Genomic DNA, 15,926 nt, shown 5'->3' on the forward strand with positions numbered 1-15,926 from the left:
CGAAGGCGATACGGGGCTCGGGCCACCAGTGTGTCAGCTGGGGGTAGTTCTAGCGCAGCCTTTTGCAGCCTCGGCTCACTGTGGGCCACGTGGGGTGACGGGTGCCCTCCGGACATTGCAACTCCCCTCCCCTATTTCCTGCTTTCTTCTAGAAACTGGTCTGGGCGCCTCCCCCCCCCCAATGCCTTCAGGTTTCCTGTGTTTTTAAGGTGTAGAAATGATGTATGTGGCCTGATCGAGCCGCGTCCACTGTTACCGGGGGCAGGTTGATGGGGCCACCTGGCGGATTTGGGTATTTTCCTTCCATCCGGTCTTTGAGCCCAGGGGATAGACTGCAGTCCCTCTGGGGCAGTTCTGTGCAGTGACTTCGTGGGCAAGAGCCTTCTGCTTTTTCACTCTTCAGAGGAATCGGGACTCTGAAGGGGCCTGCTCTGATTTTCTTCATTTGGGGGAATTTACATTTTTGAGTCCGCAAAGGGAAAAGCTGTGTTGTTTGCTGAAGACTGAGTGTCCTGGGCGGGGCTGTGTCTCCGACCTCTCCTGCTGGCTGCAGGAGTTGGCTGTGACCCTCCTGGGAAAGCCTGGCCTCCTGGGGTGGGGGGTGGGCACTGAGCACTCACTCGTGCTCCAGGTGACCATTCAGAGCCACATTGAGGTGCTGAGAGCCGCCGCTGGGGTCTTCCTTCCTCTGCGTAGCAAGTGCTTCCCGCAGAGCCTTGTTCTCGTTGCTGTGGGGTCTCATACAGCCCCCTGCTCCCAGAGCTCAGGTCCCAGGAGAAGGGGGCCGGGAGGCAGAAGGTGGGCGAGCACATTAGGAACTCTCCAGGCAGGGGCAGGAGGAAGGAAGAAGGCGCAGGAACTTGTAAGGGACTTCCTGTCAGTAGATGTCTGCATTCAGCAGAACCGGCCGCCCCGCGAGAGACTAGGGGACGTGGCCTTTTCTGATACTAACTGGCATCTTTCCAGGACTCCCTACAGCTGATGTCTTGTGATAAGTTTTAGATTGATTCCACCCTGGGATAAAGGCCTAGAATTACAGTCAGGTTTGATGCACTTTTGTTTTGTGTTTCTTTGGCTTTTAAAACCCTTGTTCCCAGACGAGAACCCCCGCCCACTGGACAATGGCAAAAACCAGATTAACTCACAGCTGCCAACACTTTTCTGCCGACACAGAACTGGGTGTGGAGGTGAGGCCTGAGGCCGTGCACATGCTCACTGGCCTGGACCATTCATCGGGGAGGGCGGGAGCCTTGGATGGGGCTGTGCCAGGCCTCGTGTTCCTGGAAGTGGGTACTGTGTCTGTCCCTGCCTTGGCGGGTCCCCCTGTGGCTGTCCCGCTGTCTTGGACAGGGCCACCCCACTTATCTGGGACTCTTCTATCTTTGGCAAGGGCTTGCTGACTGATGGTGGCTGCACCGTCCTGTAGGTTGTCCTGTGGATAGAATGGGGTTGGGTAGGGCACTCGGGAGGGTGGGAGGGAGGGAGAGGCTGGGACCTGGTGGGCATTTTACCCATGACACCACCCTCCTCCCTCCTTCCCTTCCAGTTTTTGGCGACTGCTGGGCGGCTGACCCCCGACCCGCCAGAAGCTGCGAAGGTGGAGTGCTCACCGATCAGATCCACAGCAGGCTTCGGCCTCAGTGATGAGTCGTGTGAAGAAGCGCAGGCTTCTCTTCCCTGGCTCAGGTGATGAGCATGGGTGCAGAGATGGACCTCGGTGCTCAGACAGCTCACCTGACCTGAGAGGAGAAACAGGGACATGATGGGTGTCATGCATCTTGAGCCTCCGCTTGCCCAGGGGGGGCTCTGTCCCAAACAGAAGGTGCATAGTCCAGGTGTGGGTAAGAATAGGTCTGGTAAGGAAGCCTCTGTTTGCTAGGGTCCTGAGCAGCTGGCCCTGTGAAGGTGCCCCAGCACAGTACGCAGCAGAGAGGTGGCCATTGACCTGCTTCCTTTCTGAGCTGGAGGCTGGAGAGTCAGCCTCGGAGACTGGCGCCCTCGGGCTGCTGGCCCTGCCTGACCGGCCTGGCCACTCCTCTCAGCCCTTAGTAAATTCAGCCTTACTTCTTTTTTTTTTTTTAAGATGATTTATTTATTTATTAGAGAGAGAGAAAGAGGGAGCACGAGTTGGGGGAGAGAGAGAGGGAGAAGCAGGCTCCCTACTGAGCAGGGAGCCCTACGTGGGGCTTGATCCCAGGACCCTGGGTTCATGACCTGACCTGAAGGCAGATGCTTAACCGACTGAGCCACCCAGGTGCCCCTTCAGCTTTACTTCTTATTCAAGTTCTGTTGGTCTGTTTTTAATTTGCCAGCATGTCAGAAGACACCCCAAATGCTCAGTTTCCCACCATGGAAAAGAAAGTAAAGCCTGAACTACATGGCAGTGTGCAAGGAGAGAGTGTTCGTTAGGAGAAGGCAGCTTCTGGGACCCTGGGTGGATCAGCCTTCCCATTGGCAGGTGTTCCTGGCACCTGTGAAGCGCCCGGTGGGTGGAGGGAAGAGCGCCGGCAGACCCCGCACTGCCTTGGAGGGCACCGAGTGGTTTTACAGGCGCGAGCCCGTGTCTGAGCAGGGAAGAACCGCTGTGGGAACACATGACCGGGGGTTGTTTTTAAACAGCAGCTTTCTTTGAGACGTAATTTACGTAATGCAAATTCACCCTTTTAAAGTGTGTACTTAGTGGTTTTCAGTGTATTCAGAGTTATTTGACTGTTAACCACGATCTAATTTTAGAAAATTCCCCCCCCCCCCGGAGAAACCTGGTTCCTGTTAGTGTCCCTCCCCATTCCCCCGGCCCCTGCGCCCCCTGCCTGCTTCTGGTCGTTGCAGATGGGCCTGCTGAACAGAGTCATAGACCACATGGCCCTTCACGTCTGGCTTCTTTCTCTGAGCCTCAGGTCTTCAGGGTTCGTCCACGCCGTGGCAGGTGTCTGTGCTTCATTCCCTTATGTGACCAAATAGGATCCCATTGTGTGGCCAGACCATCATCTGTTGGCGGCTAGAACATCAGCTGTTGGTGGGCCTTTGAATTGTTTTTACCTCTTGGCTATTGGGAATGGTGCTGCTGTGAGTAATCATGTATAAGTTTTTGTTTGAACACCTGTTTCAGTTCTTTTGGGTCTATACCCAGGCCTGGAATGGACATTCTGCACCTTTTGTCCCATTTGCTTTGACATTTGTGTGCATGCTTGTCCTCAGTCTGCGTCTTTCTGTGGATATGCCCCAGCCATGAATACTGAATTGTGTGTTTTCTTAGAAGAAGAGCATTATTTCATGTACCGCGGGACAGCTCTCAGCACCAAGCAGTTCCTCCTGTCCCCTGGCCCCATAACAGTATCCTTGCAGCATTTCCTTCTAGCAGAACATCCTGTTGAGGGTCACATGCTGCACTGAGTTGCTTTATCTCTTTACCCTGTCTTAATTTGGGACACTCCCTCTGCCTTTCTTTGTCTCTTTGACGTGACGTTTTGGATCATTACCCCATCCGCATTTTGGATTTTCTGATACTTCTTCCTGTCCAGGTTGAGGTCACAATCCCAGATAGGACATGGAGACGTCGTGCACTATTTGGGGTCCACATCTGGACCGCCCTTGCCCATGGGAGTTCCTTGTCGGCTCTCCGTGAAGGGCCGTCCCGTCTCTGTGATGTGGTGCCTGTCTCCCCGACATAGAAGCAGCCGGCCGGCCGGCCGGACGGGACGCACGAAGCCTCTACAGATGTCCTGCTCCATCAGGTGTCCTGGGTTTAGCCTCCATTAGGAATTCTCGCCTGTCCCGGGCTTCGCTGAGACCGCCACAGTAGCCGCCCCCATCGCCAGCCCGTGGGAGCCCTCCGCTCTCAGGCAGGCAAGGCTCACTCACTCTGTGTGACTGTACTGTGTTTGTTTATTTCCGCGTTCATTTCATTTACGTTATGTTTACCTGTATTCATTGCTGGAATGGACGCATGGATTCTTGTCTTTCAGTAGTCTATAATTGTCTTGATGCTGAATTTGGCTAGTGGGATCCCTTCAGGTAGGTCCCCGTGTCATTTTAATGTGACTCTGTCGTTCTCTTGAAGCTTTTCTTCATTTTGGGCTCACCTTGTACTCCTGCCCTGCCTGAAGTGGCCATTTCTCTGAGGAGCCTGGTTTCTTTTCAGGGGGATGGCCTGGGTGCTGCTGGGCCCATAGCCGCTCAGGCCCTTCCTGGCCTCTTGGAGCAGATGGAGCTAGAGAGCATAAGGTCACGCATGTGCACACACCGTGTGCCGTCCTGCACATATTCTTAGTTTAGAGATCTCGGGGTTCTCTGGACACCCCCAATTCCATCAACCCCGGGGCCCTCCCTGCCTGCCCTCCTCCCTTCCACGTTGCATCTCCTGCCGTCCGCTTGAGAACAACTGGGCTCAGTGACGAACATGCTCCATTCAGAATGTGTGTAGAAGTTTCAGGACTGCTTCACCCGTACCACCTTGAAAGACGAGAGGGCACGTCCCAGGGAGGCTGTAATGGCCCAAATGCCTCCACCCCTCCCAGGGGGATGCAGGGTCTGGGAAGTGTCACCCTCATAATCAAGAGTTAATTATTAAGCACAAAGAAAATTATTAAGTCCTATTCGGTGCTAGCACCAGTGGGTTTTGTGTGCTTCCAGCTCCGTACTTTTGAGCTCTTGGTGGGGTTAGAGCATCAGTGCCTGGGAGAGCCAGGCTACCAGGAAACAGCAAGGCAACCAAATGCCTTGATTTTATCTTGTGGCGTTCCTGACAAAATAATTAAATCAGCCTCCGCTCTCAGGCAAATGCTTCTGAGAATGGCCTGCGTTTGAATGGGCCAGGCAGCCTGCACACACAGGCTCCGTCGTCTCTGGCGCGGGCTCTAGGGTCTCGGGCTCAGAGAAGACTCCAGAGGCCGCCTGTCCAGCCTGGGCTAAGAATTCCTTTCTGTTGAGTCAGGATCTCTACCTTGCACTTGCCCTTCTAGTGACCGTCCAGTGGACTCTCTGGGGGAGTTCTGCTGCCAGTTTACACATCAGGAGATGGGCTTCGAAAGGTTAGAGGTAGGAGCTGTGTCTGGCCCTGTTGGACCTGTGCCCCGGGCAAGCACCAGCTGTGAAAGACCTGCTGGTGAGGCCGTTCAGGAGCAGGAGATGGCTGATGAGTGCAGGGCTGGCCTTTTCCGGCTCTCACAGCCATGTCCGCCGTGTGGATGACAGCCCATGTGGAGGGCTGCCTGGGGATAGGAGGTCCCTGCCCTTGACCGATGCTTTGGGGCTTTGGCCAGGCACAGTTCCTGCCCAGACATCTTTGGAGGGGCTCTCCATTCCACTCCTCCCTGCCCAGAATGTCCCGTCTGGTGCACCTTTGGGAAAGGATTGAGCCTGTGACCCTGATTGACCTCTTGATCCCCGAGTGCTGTAGAGGAAGGGACGTGGGCTTTGGAGACATAGGCTGTGGGTCAGTTCCTGGCTACCTCATTACCATTCAAGATTTCAAGCAGTTCAGGACTCTGAGTAATGGGGACAGTGTGTGCCTCATGGGTTTATTGGCAGGATCAGAGAGCAGGCCTGATTCCCTGATGTGCTGTCTGCCTCCCCACTCTTTCTCAAGAGCTGCAGCTAAACAGCCTGGGTCTCCAGGCTCTGTGTAGTCTTCAGACACCTCCCTGCCACTGCTTTTCACACTGGGAATGGTGCGTGTGTTTGATGAACCCTTGCACATAGTCAGATGCTCGCGGCTGGGGTGCCAGTCTGTGCATCCGCTCTGCAACTTGGAGTTGTCAGCACTGAAGTCAAAGCGGGGACTTGGTAAAGAGCAGGGTTTGCAGGCCGGGTCCTTGGCGTGGCCATCTGCTCTGACCAGGCCCTGGGCTGGGGCAGAGCCCATCCTGAGAAGCTGTTCCACGGGGGACTCAGAGGATACGTGAGGGAAGGCATCTTAGAACCTCTCCTGGCTTTTATAGGATGAGGTGCATCAATGCGGTGTCTGTACCTCGCGTAGACTCGTGACTTTTGGAGGCTCTGGGGGGGCAGAGGGTGGAAGGAGGAGTCTTCCTTGGGAGTTGCTCCCCTCACCTCGGCTGCAGGGTGGGTGTCCTGCGACAGCGCCGCGGGCGAGCTCATGCGGCTACCCGGTAGCAGTGTTCCCCACAGCAGAGCTCCTAGCGCATGGGAACCGTCCTCAGCAGCCGGTTGGTTTTCCGCTCCTGCAACGGGGATGTTTGTTTGGAAAGTAAGTCTGAAGTGGGACTTGGGTGCTGGAGATGGCATTTCTGCAAGGTGACAGTTGGTCGACGCAAATATTTACTTGGGACGGATGCTCTCTTTCTTGAAGATTTGCACCCATAAACACCACTGAAACTTCAAATGGCTCATTTCCCTATTACCTAAACATTGTCTCGCCTCTCCCACAGGAAGCCCTGCCTGTGTGAAAATCCTTGAGGGCCCCCTGTTCTGGGGAGGTGGGCCCCCTGAATGGAGCATGTGGGGCAGGAGGAGTGGGGTTCACTTTGATCCCGCCTCAGCCCGCATTGGAGGCCAGGGCTCCCCAGTCTCAGCCCAAAAGGGAGACCAGGGGTCCCCAGTCTTAGCCCACATTAGAGGCTGGTACCCCCAGCCCCAGTCCACACTGGAGGGCAGGACCCCCAGCTCCCGTGCATTAGAGGATAGGGCCCCCCAGCTGGCCTGTCTTGGAGGACAGAAGCCCCTCTGCCCCCCAGCTGCCTCGTGAGCACTCTGAGCTACTGCAGGCACCGTACCTGATGCTGATAGGACAGAGCCTTCTGGAAGAACCAGGGCATGTGGTGCATCTCCGTGATGCTTGCTCTGGCATGCAGGGTTGTGCAGCAGAGAGTCAGACATCTTGGAGATGCCAGGTGCGTGCCAGTGGCTGGGTTTAGACGTTGGTCCTATGAGGGAGCTCTGGCTGGGTCCTGAGCTTAGTGACGCCAGGGACGGGGGTTTCCTTGTGAGTAAAGACTGGTTCTGCTGCCGAGGCTCAAGGACCCCCACCCTGCTGCGCGCCACACACACACCCCGCCCCCCACCCCCCCCCGCAGCGAACAACTCAGAGAAGTGAGAATCAGGACGTGACTATGTTTTATTGAGAAAGGCTGGACGTTCTTAGCAATCACTAGTTTTTCTTTTGTACGTTTTAAGGAAAACTGTATACGTTGCCGTCATCTTTCTCCCCAGCCTGTTACCCCCATGGGCTCCTTCCCTGGTGGTGTAGGTGCAGAGACACCCACAAACAGGCAGCACTGGGCCGGCGACTCGGACAGCAGGGGGGGTCTCTGGTTGCAGAAGAGCCTTCCAGCTGAGGCGGCCCGAGTGCTCAGGGTCACGCAGTCGCTGTCGGCGAGGGGCCGCTCTGAGGGGTGCGCCTGGGAGAAACGCTTCTCCATTCCCCTCTAACTCGAGTGCGCTTGTTAGTACGCATAATAAACCATAGGCCACAGACGTGGGGGATGGACCACAGTATCCAGTTCAGATCCGCTGAGTGTGTTCTGTCTCCCAAGGGTGGCAGATTTATGGCAGATCGACCTTGAAACTAAGGTCTTGCCTCCAAAATGTCTCCTTGGTTTTGCTTTCATTGGCCAACGTGAGAAGCATCCTTTGTTGTGGGGCACAGTGTGTGCAGAGTGGCCCCCATGCCCGGCGCCCGCTCACGCCAGCCCCACGCCCCGCAGCCGTGATGTGGGTGGGAAGCCCCAGTGCTGTGTGCTCGGCCCAAAGTCAGGGTGGCTTGCAGTGTGGGCTCCTCAGAGCCCACGTGTGCCCACAGCTGGGGCACAGGCGGGCTGGCAAGTTCTGACGGGGCTCAGGGCACGGTGTGGCCCAGCCCTTCCTCCCGCCTTGCCCTGGGGTGACACAGTGTTGGGCCTGTGCTGACACCGCTTGGCCGCCTCTATACGGCGCTGCTGAACTTCACATCCGACGGCTCGGTGCTGTCTGGGATGACTGCCTTCAGGGCAGCGTGGCAGAAACGGTTCAGAGCTGACATGTTGGTTTTCTGCTCAATGTACAGCCTCAGTTTGTCCCGAAAAGTCTCCCCCAGAAAGCTGTAGATGAGGGGGTTCAGACAGCTGTTGGAGAAAGCCGCCAGGTTGACGATGTGGCCAGTTAGCGGGTAGGCGTGGCGGAAAGACTGCGTGCAGGGAGCAGCTCCTGGCTGTGTGCGCTGCAGCAGGTGGACGCTGATGAAGACGTTCTCTGGCAACCAGCAGATGAAGAACACGAGGACCACTGCGAAGATCATGCGGAGGGCTTTCTGCCTCCTCGGGCGCAGGCCTCGGTGTTTGTGAGCTTTGATGAGCACCCGGACGATGAGCGAGTAGCACAGGCCAATGATGGCAAAGGGGATGATGAAACCCAAGGTGACTTCCAGCCACTGGATCTCCTTGACGTCTGCAAAGCAGAAGCAGACCTCCTCCGTGTGCTGCAGGTGCACCGCGGTGAAGGGCACCAGCGTGGCAGAGACAGAGGCCATCCAGATGAGGCCGCAGCTCAGCCTGGCGTGGTGCTTGGTGCGGAACAGGCTGGAGCGCATGGCCTTGGCCAGGGCGATGTACCGGTCAAAGCTCATCCATGTGAGGAAGAAGATGCTGCTGTACATGTTGATCTGCAGGAAGAGGGACATGAAGGTGCACAGCACAGTGATGTCATAGTACTGCTCGTCCAGGTTGAACACCTCAATCAGGGAGTCGGCCACCAGGATGAGGTCAGCCGCCGCCAGGTTGATAAAGTACAAGTCCGGGATTGTCATCTTTTCCCGGAAGCTGAGGTTCACCACCAGTATCAGGATGTTCCCCACGAAGCCGATGGGGAAGAGGAAGATGGTGTACAGGCAGGAGAGGAAAAGCCCAATCACGTACTGCTGGTGCTCGGAGAGCTCTCCTGTCTGGTTCGCCAGGACAGTGCCAGTGAGTGCGCGGGACAGGTTGAGCTCTGGGGGGGTGCTGTTGGAGGTGCCGGGGTGCGTCTCCATGCCCAAGGCGGGCACTGGGGAAGTCACATCCATATCCCCAGATGCACAGCTTTCACGGTTTGCCACACAGCTCACAGAAATCCAACTTAAACGATAAATCCATCTCTAGAAAGAAAGGTGATGCTCTTTGAAGTGAGCCAGATGTTTGTAAGAGCAGAGCTCATCACAGGCACCACCGGAAGCAGTGTGGGTCTGTTTTGCAGAAAGCTGAGCAAATGGAGAAGGTTATCCATGTCCACACCGCGAGAGACTCTTTTTCTGGGCGTCTGCCGGGCGTCTGCTGGGCGTCGACTACAGTGTTCAGCGCCCACCGGATGGCGCTCACTTCCTGCGCACCTGAGAGAAGCATACAGAACAGGAGTAAGTCTTTGGTTCAAGTCTCTACGGCTTTCTGATGGCTTTCTGATGAGGACGGTCTCTGCAGCAGATGGCCACAGGGTGAGGGCAGGCACATGCGTGTGAAGGGAAGGCTGGGACTTGAGGTCCTTAGTGTCTCGGAAAGATGGTTGTCACTGAGCTGAGGAAGAAGAATTAAGTATAGAAAATGCCCCGTTTTCTGTCCCCAGGGCTCCCGGGCCGCTCAGTCTGACTGGAGCCTGGACTGTGAGTCATCCTAATGCGCGGTGGACGCCTATTTTTTAAAATAGTTGAATAGCAGGCTTATGAAGTAACATGGCTGTTGGGTATGGAAATCTCAGGAAAAGTACTATTTGCCAGCAGAGGAAATAAAATTTATTTCAGCAGCTGTTGGAAAGAGAACTAAGATGGGAAGGGAAAAACCCAGCTTCTCTGAAGATAGTGGACCCAGAATGCTTCGTGGAAACTGGAGCAGAATCTCTTACAATAAAACAGATAAAAGAAATCTAGTTTGTTTTTTTATTTTGTTTTTTTTGCTGACCTAAGCTTGGGTGCCCCAAATGAAACTTTTTTCATGATACGAAATGAAAGAGAAAAAATCATAAAAATGGTACTGGCTTTAGTAAATATTTATCCAATGTTTTCATAAATTATTGTAAAATCTAATATATTTTTGTAATGTTTGTAACCTAGAACCTGGGGGAAAAAAAAAGCCTGAGCAAAGCCCTTTAGACCTTTGCTGCTGACAGGTCTAGCCTACGGGGCCGTCCACCACGCCTGGCTCATCCGCGGTCTTGACAGGCGACTCAGCCAGGGTTCGCTGGGCAGCCGTGGTGGTATTTGGGCCGTCACAGCTGGGGAGGGGTGCCCTTGCATCGAGGGGGGGCCCGCCACAGAGGATGAGAGAGACCCCAAGGAAGCCGACCTGGCACATTAAAATGGACTTGAATTGTTTTTCTGTTGAGAGTTCTTGTTTTACCCTGTGAGATCATTAGGAGTCATTTTTGAAGTGTTGCCAAACCAGACTAGACATTTATTGAACAAATGCTTGAAAATACTGCTTAAAAAAAAAAAAGGCAGAAAAGCAAAAAAACATAAATCACAGCCTTAGGGTCAGTTATTGTTTAAAAAATATTCAGTAAGCTTTGCTTAGCGGTGATGATAAGTTTATTAGTTATTTTGCATTTTTTTATTCATCTTTAGTAGATAGTACCAATTTGAACCACATAAATGTCATTGTTCCCAGATACTATCTGTAACGTTTAAAGCCTCCGTTTTTAATTTCTTTGTAAAAAGTGCTGCGAGTGCTTGTTTTGCTCTCTAAATGTGGAAACTTGGGGCCGTTTCCAGTGCTTCCAGAGGAAGACTTGAAGGTGAGGGGAGCCCACCACGCACACTCGTCCTGTTCCTGTGTTTGTCAAGATAGGCCGTGTGGAAAGAGTTTTAAAGCAAGTCCTGCACTTCTTTCCCATGTACATGAGTCCTTTGATCCTTGGCAAATACTGCTATTTCATAGCGGCCTAGAACCGACATAGGAAGTAGGGTGCGTTTCCTACCGCCACAGCACTCTCCTGAGTGTTGACCATGAATTTATAAAGATGAGCATGAAACAGTTTGGTATCGTTTTGTTTCACGTTTCCACTGCTTGTCTAGTTCTAGAAAACTAAAACCACATTTGTCAAATCTACTGGGTGTGTATCTTTGTGAAAGAATACTAATCCGCCCAGACGTGTGGCTTGGGCGAGTGTTTTCATTGAGTGACTGAAGAGCGGTACTGTAGACAGAGCCGTCTGATTGTCCTAATGCGAGACAGCCCCTTGCTTGAGCGAAATACAACAGAATACTGGATATTATTCTCGGCGTGCGTTACAGAAAGAACCTTTGCGCATAAGCCTCCCCAACTACAGTCACGCTGAGCTTATTAGAGCCATGTCTGGGTTCTTATGTGGAGGAGGGGGTCTGTAGCCTCCACGCCCCTCTCACCAGAGCGTGGCCTGTGTATCCACGTCTGCATCCAGCTGTAAGCATAACATGTGGCACTTTACCCGAGACCACTGAGCCAGGTCCGCCTGGCGGTCTCCATCGCCCCCAACGCAGAACCAGGAACCCAGGATGGAGACTCACCTGCACCGCAGCCAGCCACCCCAACTTGGGCCGGTTCTGAGCAGACCCTTCCCCCGTCCCTTGGAAGGCTTGTCAGCCAGCCTCTGCAAACGTGCTCATGGCAGGCTGGAGGCGTAGCTGCAGCTCTCCCTCGGGTGGTGGGGATTCTGGACTTGGTTCCACCCGTCGAAGAATGCCGGAGTGGTGGTCCTGGGGAGGGAGGCCTGGTGCACGAGGCTGACCTGCCAGAATGCCGGTCATTGCTCTGGACACCGGGGCACTGCAGGCTTTATAGGCTTCCCAGGGCCGCCCATTGTGCTCTGCACCGCTGGACGGCCTCCTGAGAAGGCCAGCATTAACCATTTTTTTGCTGGCCTTTTTTCTCCCATACTGTGGCAGTGAGCTCGGTCCCACTACACATTTTTATGGAAGTTTCCAGATTTAACTGCTTTTCTTCACCCACTGATACAATTTTTTTTAAGCGTGAAAGCATGGGAAGTAGGTCTTGTGTACCTTTTAGATGATGACCCGTCGTCATTTGTTGGAACTGAAATGGTCTTGCTTGTTTTTAAAACTTAGCGCTGGATTTCCTAAGCCTAGAGAGTACTGTACTAATTATACTTAGAGAATTTAACCTAGGACTTTCACAAAAGCATTTCCAGAAAGAAATTTAAACCCCAGAAATAGCAGGTATTTGGGGCAAGTCCATTAGGAATCAGAGTTGTTTTTCTGCTCTCAGTGTTAGTCATGTCGCAGCGCTCCCCTTCCCTTTGCTCCTGAAACCGCCTGCGTGCACCTGTCCAGCAGGCGTTGGTGACTGACCCGAGAGGCCCCCTCCTCTTCCTCCCCACCACGGCCGCGACTCTTGTGCGGTCGGGGTGGACTTAGTCCCAGTCCCAGGGACCCCTAGTGCCTGACCGTCCTGCAGGCAGCTGCTGTCTCCTGCCGCACCGGCGGGGTTTGGGAGTCACCATCGCCTGGGAGAAAGGCCGGCAGAGTCTGCACATCTGCAGGACCTGCCGGGTTCTGGCTGCTTGCGCCACGTTGTGCGGTGTTCGTGGACATCACCACATTTTAATGGGTCTCATACCTTCCTCTTGGTGACTTTTTGAAGCTGTGAGATTGAACTGAGCATGATCTTTCGTATTACTGAGTGTGAATAAAGCAGATGGCCGCTGCGTTGGCAGCATGGGGGCCAGCATGTTCTCCCCCAGGGGACAGAGGCTGGTTCCAGGCTGGGAGTGGAGGTGTCTGGTCGGACGAGGGCGCGTCGGGCGCAGGGTGCCCCTCCGGTTACAGGCACTGCAGGCGGCCAGTGTGGTCCCTGCAAGCTTTCTGTTTTGTCAGGAGCCTGTGAGCTTGAAGGTATTCTGGAGGGTAAAAATCTAACATCTTTCAGATTCGTGTTTTATACACATATTTTTCAACAGAAAATATTATGTTAAATTTTTTGTGGAAAAATACTAACATCAGTGTTCTTTCCAGCTTTAGAATCCAGACGTAATTCTAAACTGTTAGCCTTTTCAAGTTCTGAATGACATGGTAACGTGAACGAGGCCCTAACGATGCCCGAGGACACCATTTTGAAAGAAGTGAGTCATGAGAAAGTACAACTTCCTCTTGTGTTAAAAAAAATAAATAAAAATCCGAACCTTGAAATAGCCAAGACATGCCACGTAAAAATAGCCTCTGCCTACTCACCCCAGCCCGTGGCCGCAGCCCCTGTGGTCCCGGTGGCCGAGGAGCTTCCAGCGGCTCCCGACGCGCCACCCTTGCGTCTCCCGCTGAGGTCGCTCCGGGACGGCTGGCGGGCCGATGTTGTGCGGAAGGCGTGGCATCGGCTGCTGAGGGCTGCCAGGTGTTAGCACTGGGTGGCTAGTAACCTGTCAGCCCTCACACGACTAGCTCGCGTAAGGCACAGGACCCCGCTGGTAGGGATTTCAGTCCATGCACCTGAGCCCGGGGATGGGAACATCCTGCAGACGTCTCTGTCAAGCATAAAGACCTCCTGTAAGGTTTAAAATCCACCCTTCAGTGAGCGTTTACTCACGCTAGGCTCTGTTTGCTACGCGCGTTATATCCGCTGGCTCATGCCACCCTCACTGAGCACCCTGGCACGTCAGGGCTGCCCCTGTCCTGCCACACGGGTGAGAAGCCTGAGCTCAGGGGCGTTTGCCCCAGGCCTCGGTCTGGCTGACTCTGGCCCACGGTCCTTGTCATCACACGGAGCACTTCCCACGTGGCCAGTCCCCTTGTAACAAGGTTGTCTCCATGCTGAATTGGACTTCATAGATTTTTGTCCATCCCCAGAATCGGATGACGAGGAAACTTCAGAGGGAATCCAGTCTGATTGGCGTTTAGTTAAATTTGCAAATAGAGTCCGATAATGGGTAACGCATAGAAAGCAGACATGCGGTAAAGCCAGGAGGTCTGCCTGAATGAGGGGCCCCCCCAGAAGCCTCACCCTCATTCCCAGCTGCTCCAGGCCTGGCGCTGCCTATGTGTCGCTGTTGAACCTCCCTGTGTCCTCCATCCCTGCCACCCCTGCTCTTCTGTAGCAAAGAATTGTCCCCCTGCCTGTGGCGGGGGCGCCCCAGCGGGAGCAAGCCCGGTCTCTGAACCGCCAGGTTCCATTTTTCCCTCTGCAGTCGGCTGCCCCGGGGCCCTCGGTAGAGTGGGGCGCGTGGGCTTGTGCTTGTGGAGCTACGTGATGCCCGTAGAACAGCTGTAGGGCACCCGGTCACCCGGCGTCTCTGCCGTGCTTGTCCCATGGTGCGTGCACCACCCTTCACCAGGACGGCCTGGTTAGCAAGACGTGGGCCGAGTCCCAGGCAGCTGGGCTCCTGTGTCCTTTGGGTGCATCGCAGGGAGAGAGCATATCAGTCCCAGTGTTGTAGGCTCACGACTGAGGCCCCGGGGGATGTGGGTGCCACGCTTTGGAGTCCGCCTGGCCTGTGTGGTGCTTATGGAGGGGAAGCTCACGGGCACCACGGTGGTCCCACACTTGAGGGGCAACACCGCAAACGCAGCCTTTCGTGCCTTGTCTCTGATTATCCCGAGTGGGGGGAAGCAGAGAGCCCCTGCCCCTGCGTTCTTTACAAAGCACTCTGTGGGCTTTGTGCTCACACCCACCCTAAGCATCCAGGCCAGCACCACCTGCTATGAAGACAGAGGCCAGGACCCAGAGAGGGGACAGGAACGTGCTCACCTTGGGGAAGCGTGTGTGATGGGCGTCCTGCATCCTCTTTGTTGGCTGCAGGCTGGCCTAAGGAGGTGTGTGCTGTTAGGGAATACTGTAGGCCCCCAGTGGGTAGCCGTTGGCCGGGGCCAAGTGTCAGAACTTCTGAGTGTGTGTGTGTGTGTGTGGCGCCCTGGAAGCCTGCCTGGGGAGTGGAGGGGCGACCACCAGGCACTTCCTTCCACGTGAGCTCTGCAGATCCAGCCCGGAGCCTGTGCGGGCAGGAGTGGACGCGTCAGCGCTGTCCTTCCGTCCTCGGTCCCGTGTGTGTGCAGACCGCAGCGTGCCAAACAACCGCCGTCTACGCTGTCTGAAGCTGTTCCCTGGAGAAAAACGGACGGGCCTTCTGCAGACCCACCATCCGGCCTTTTCTGTCACGGGAAGGGATGTTGCGTGTTCAGGTGCTCTCCAGCGTCAGGTACACCTTCACACCCACTCACCCTGGGGGTATTTTATGACACCATAAAAGAGCCGTCCCCGTGGTTTCACCCGTGTTGACTTTTTGGGCAGCTGGGCTCCTCTCAGCCGTTGCCTGGAGCTTTCTGGACATTTCCTCTAATTCTCTGAGAGCGATGTGCCAGTTGCACCCAGAACGCCGTGCATGTGGCCCGCAGAAGTGCGGGCGGATGGTGCATACCAGGCTCCGCCCCCGGGGAGGGCTGTTTGCGGGTGGCATGTTCTAGAATGCCGGGCTGGAGGTCTGGGTCCTTGGGGAGAGGCTGGGGCCACAGGAAGTAGCTTCTCCTCACCCTCCACCCCCTCTGTTCTGAGCCATCTTTTTCAAATCGAGGTTTCATGGGCGCCTTCTGGGCTAAAGCACCTCCCACGCTGGAAAACCACAGTTCTTCGTGTTTTCTTACTTCTCTGTGGCTCTTGACCTTTCTCTCGGCTTTGTCCTTGAAGAGCTCCTGTTCTCAGTGTGTCCTGTCTGTCCCAGGATGAGGGGTGAGCAGACGAGACCCACATCTGGCAGCCGCCCCGTCCCCACGGGGCCCTTGCAGGGCTGGTGGTTGGGGCTGGGGGCACCTTGGTGTTCTAGAGGTCGGGTTTCCCCACCTCCTCTCCTGTTACAACGGTACCTTTTAGTGTCTCAGACGTTGGGCTTCCCTGTAGGATTTGTTTAAAGAAAGGATCCTGTGGCTCAAAAGAAAAAGTTTGAGAACCACCGATTTACGTTCCTGTGGTTGGGTTCTAAAACCATTCCTTTAGCCAAAATACTGAGAAACTCAGTGGGATCAGATTCTCCAGGCTTGGCTTACGTGTTTA

At 54.7% G+C, this 15,926-nt stretch overlaps 2 protein-coding genes across 17 annotated transcripts in view; one reads left to right on the plus strand and one right to left on the minus strand.

The window, feature by feature from the left end:
- CUNH7orf50 (chromosome unknown C7orf50 homolog) overlaps nucleotides 1–15,926 on the plus strand; it is a 152,363-nt gene that overhangs the window by 57,895 nt on the left and 78,542 nt on the right. The window contains exon 7 of one of the 14 annotated variants that reach the window (XM_054507750.2): nucleotides 12,908–12,928. The exons of the other annotated variants lie outside the window; for them this stretch is intronic. Within the exon in view, the coding sequence (XP_054363725.1) occupies nucleotides 12,908–12,913 (6 nt within the window). The 3' untranslated portion in view covers nucleotides 12,914–12,928. Of the gene's footprint in view, nucleotides 1–12,907; nucleotides 12,929–15,926 lie in introns of those variants that run through there. 14 annotated transcript variants of the gene reach the window in all.
- On the minus strand, nucleotides 6,948–13,258 carry GPER1 (G protein-coupled estrogen receptor 1). Of its 3 annotated transcripts, none has more exons than XM_064593477.1 (2): nucleotides 13,124–13,258; nucleotides 6,948–9,298 (listed from the first exon to the last, which is right to left on the minus strand). In XM_064593477.1, exon 2 carries the CDS (start codon nucleotides 8,993–8,995, stop codon nucleotides 7,883–7,885), a length of 1,113 nt encoding a protein of 370 aa, XP_064449547.1. In that variant the 5' UTR covers nucleotides 8,996–9,298; nucleotides 13,124–13,258; the 3' UTR covers nucleotides 6,948–7,882. The 3 variants fall into 3 exon arrangements, with proteins under 3 accessions (XP_064449547.1, XP_045731896.1, XP_045731895.1); XM_045875940.3 differs by lacking the exon at nucleotides 13,124–13,258 and adding an exon at nucleotides 11,444–11,668; XM_045875939.3 differs by lacking the exon at nucleotides 13,124–13,258 and adding an exon at nucleotides 11,444–11,668 and having other exon boundaries at nucleotides 6,948–9,479.

Source organism: Mirounga angustirostris, unplaced genomic scaffold (assembly GCF_029215605.1).
Source record: "Mirounga angustirostris isolate CCGP_5_RB_7025 unplaced genomic scaffold, mMirAng1.0.hap1 SCAF_5, whole genome shotgun sequence".
Taxonomy (NCBI): domain Eukaryota; kingdom Metazoa; phylum Chordata; class Mammalia; order Carnivora; family Phocidae; genus Mirounga; species Mirounga angustirostris.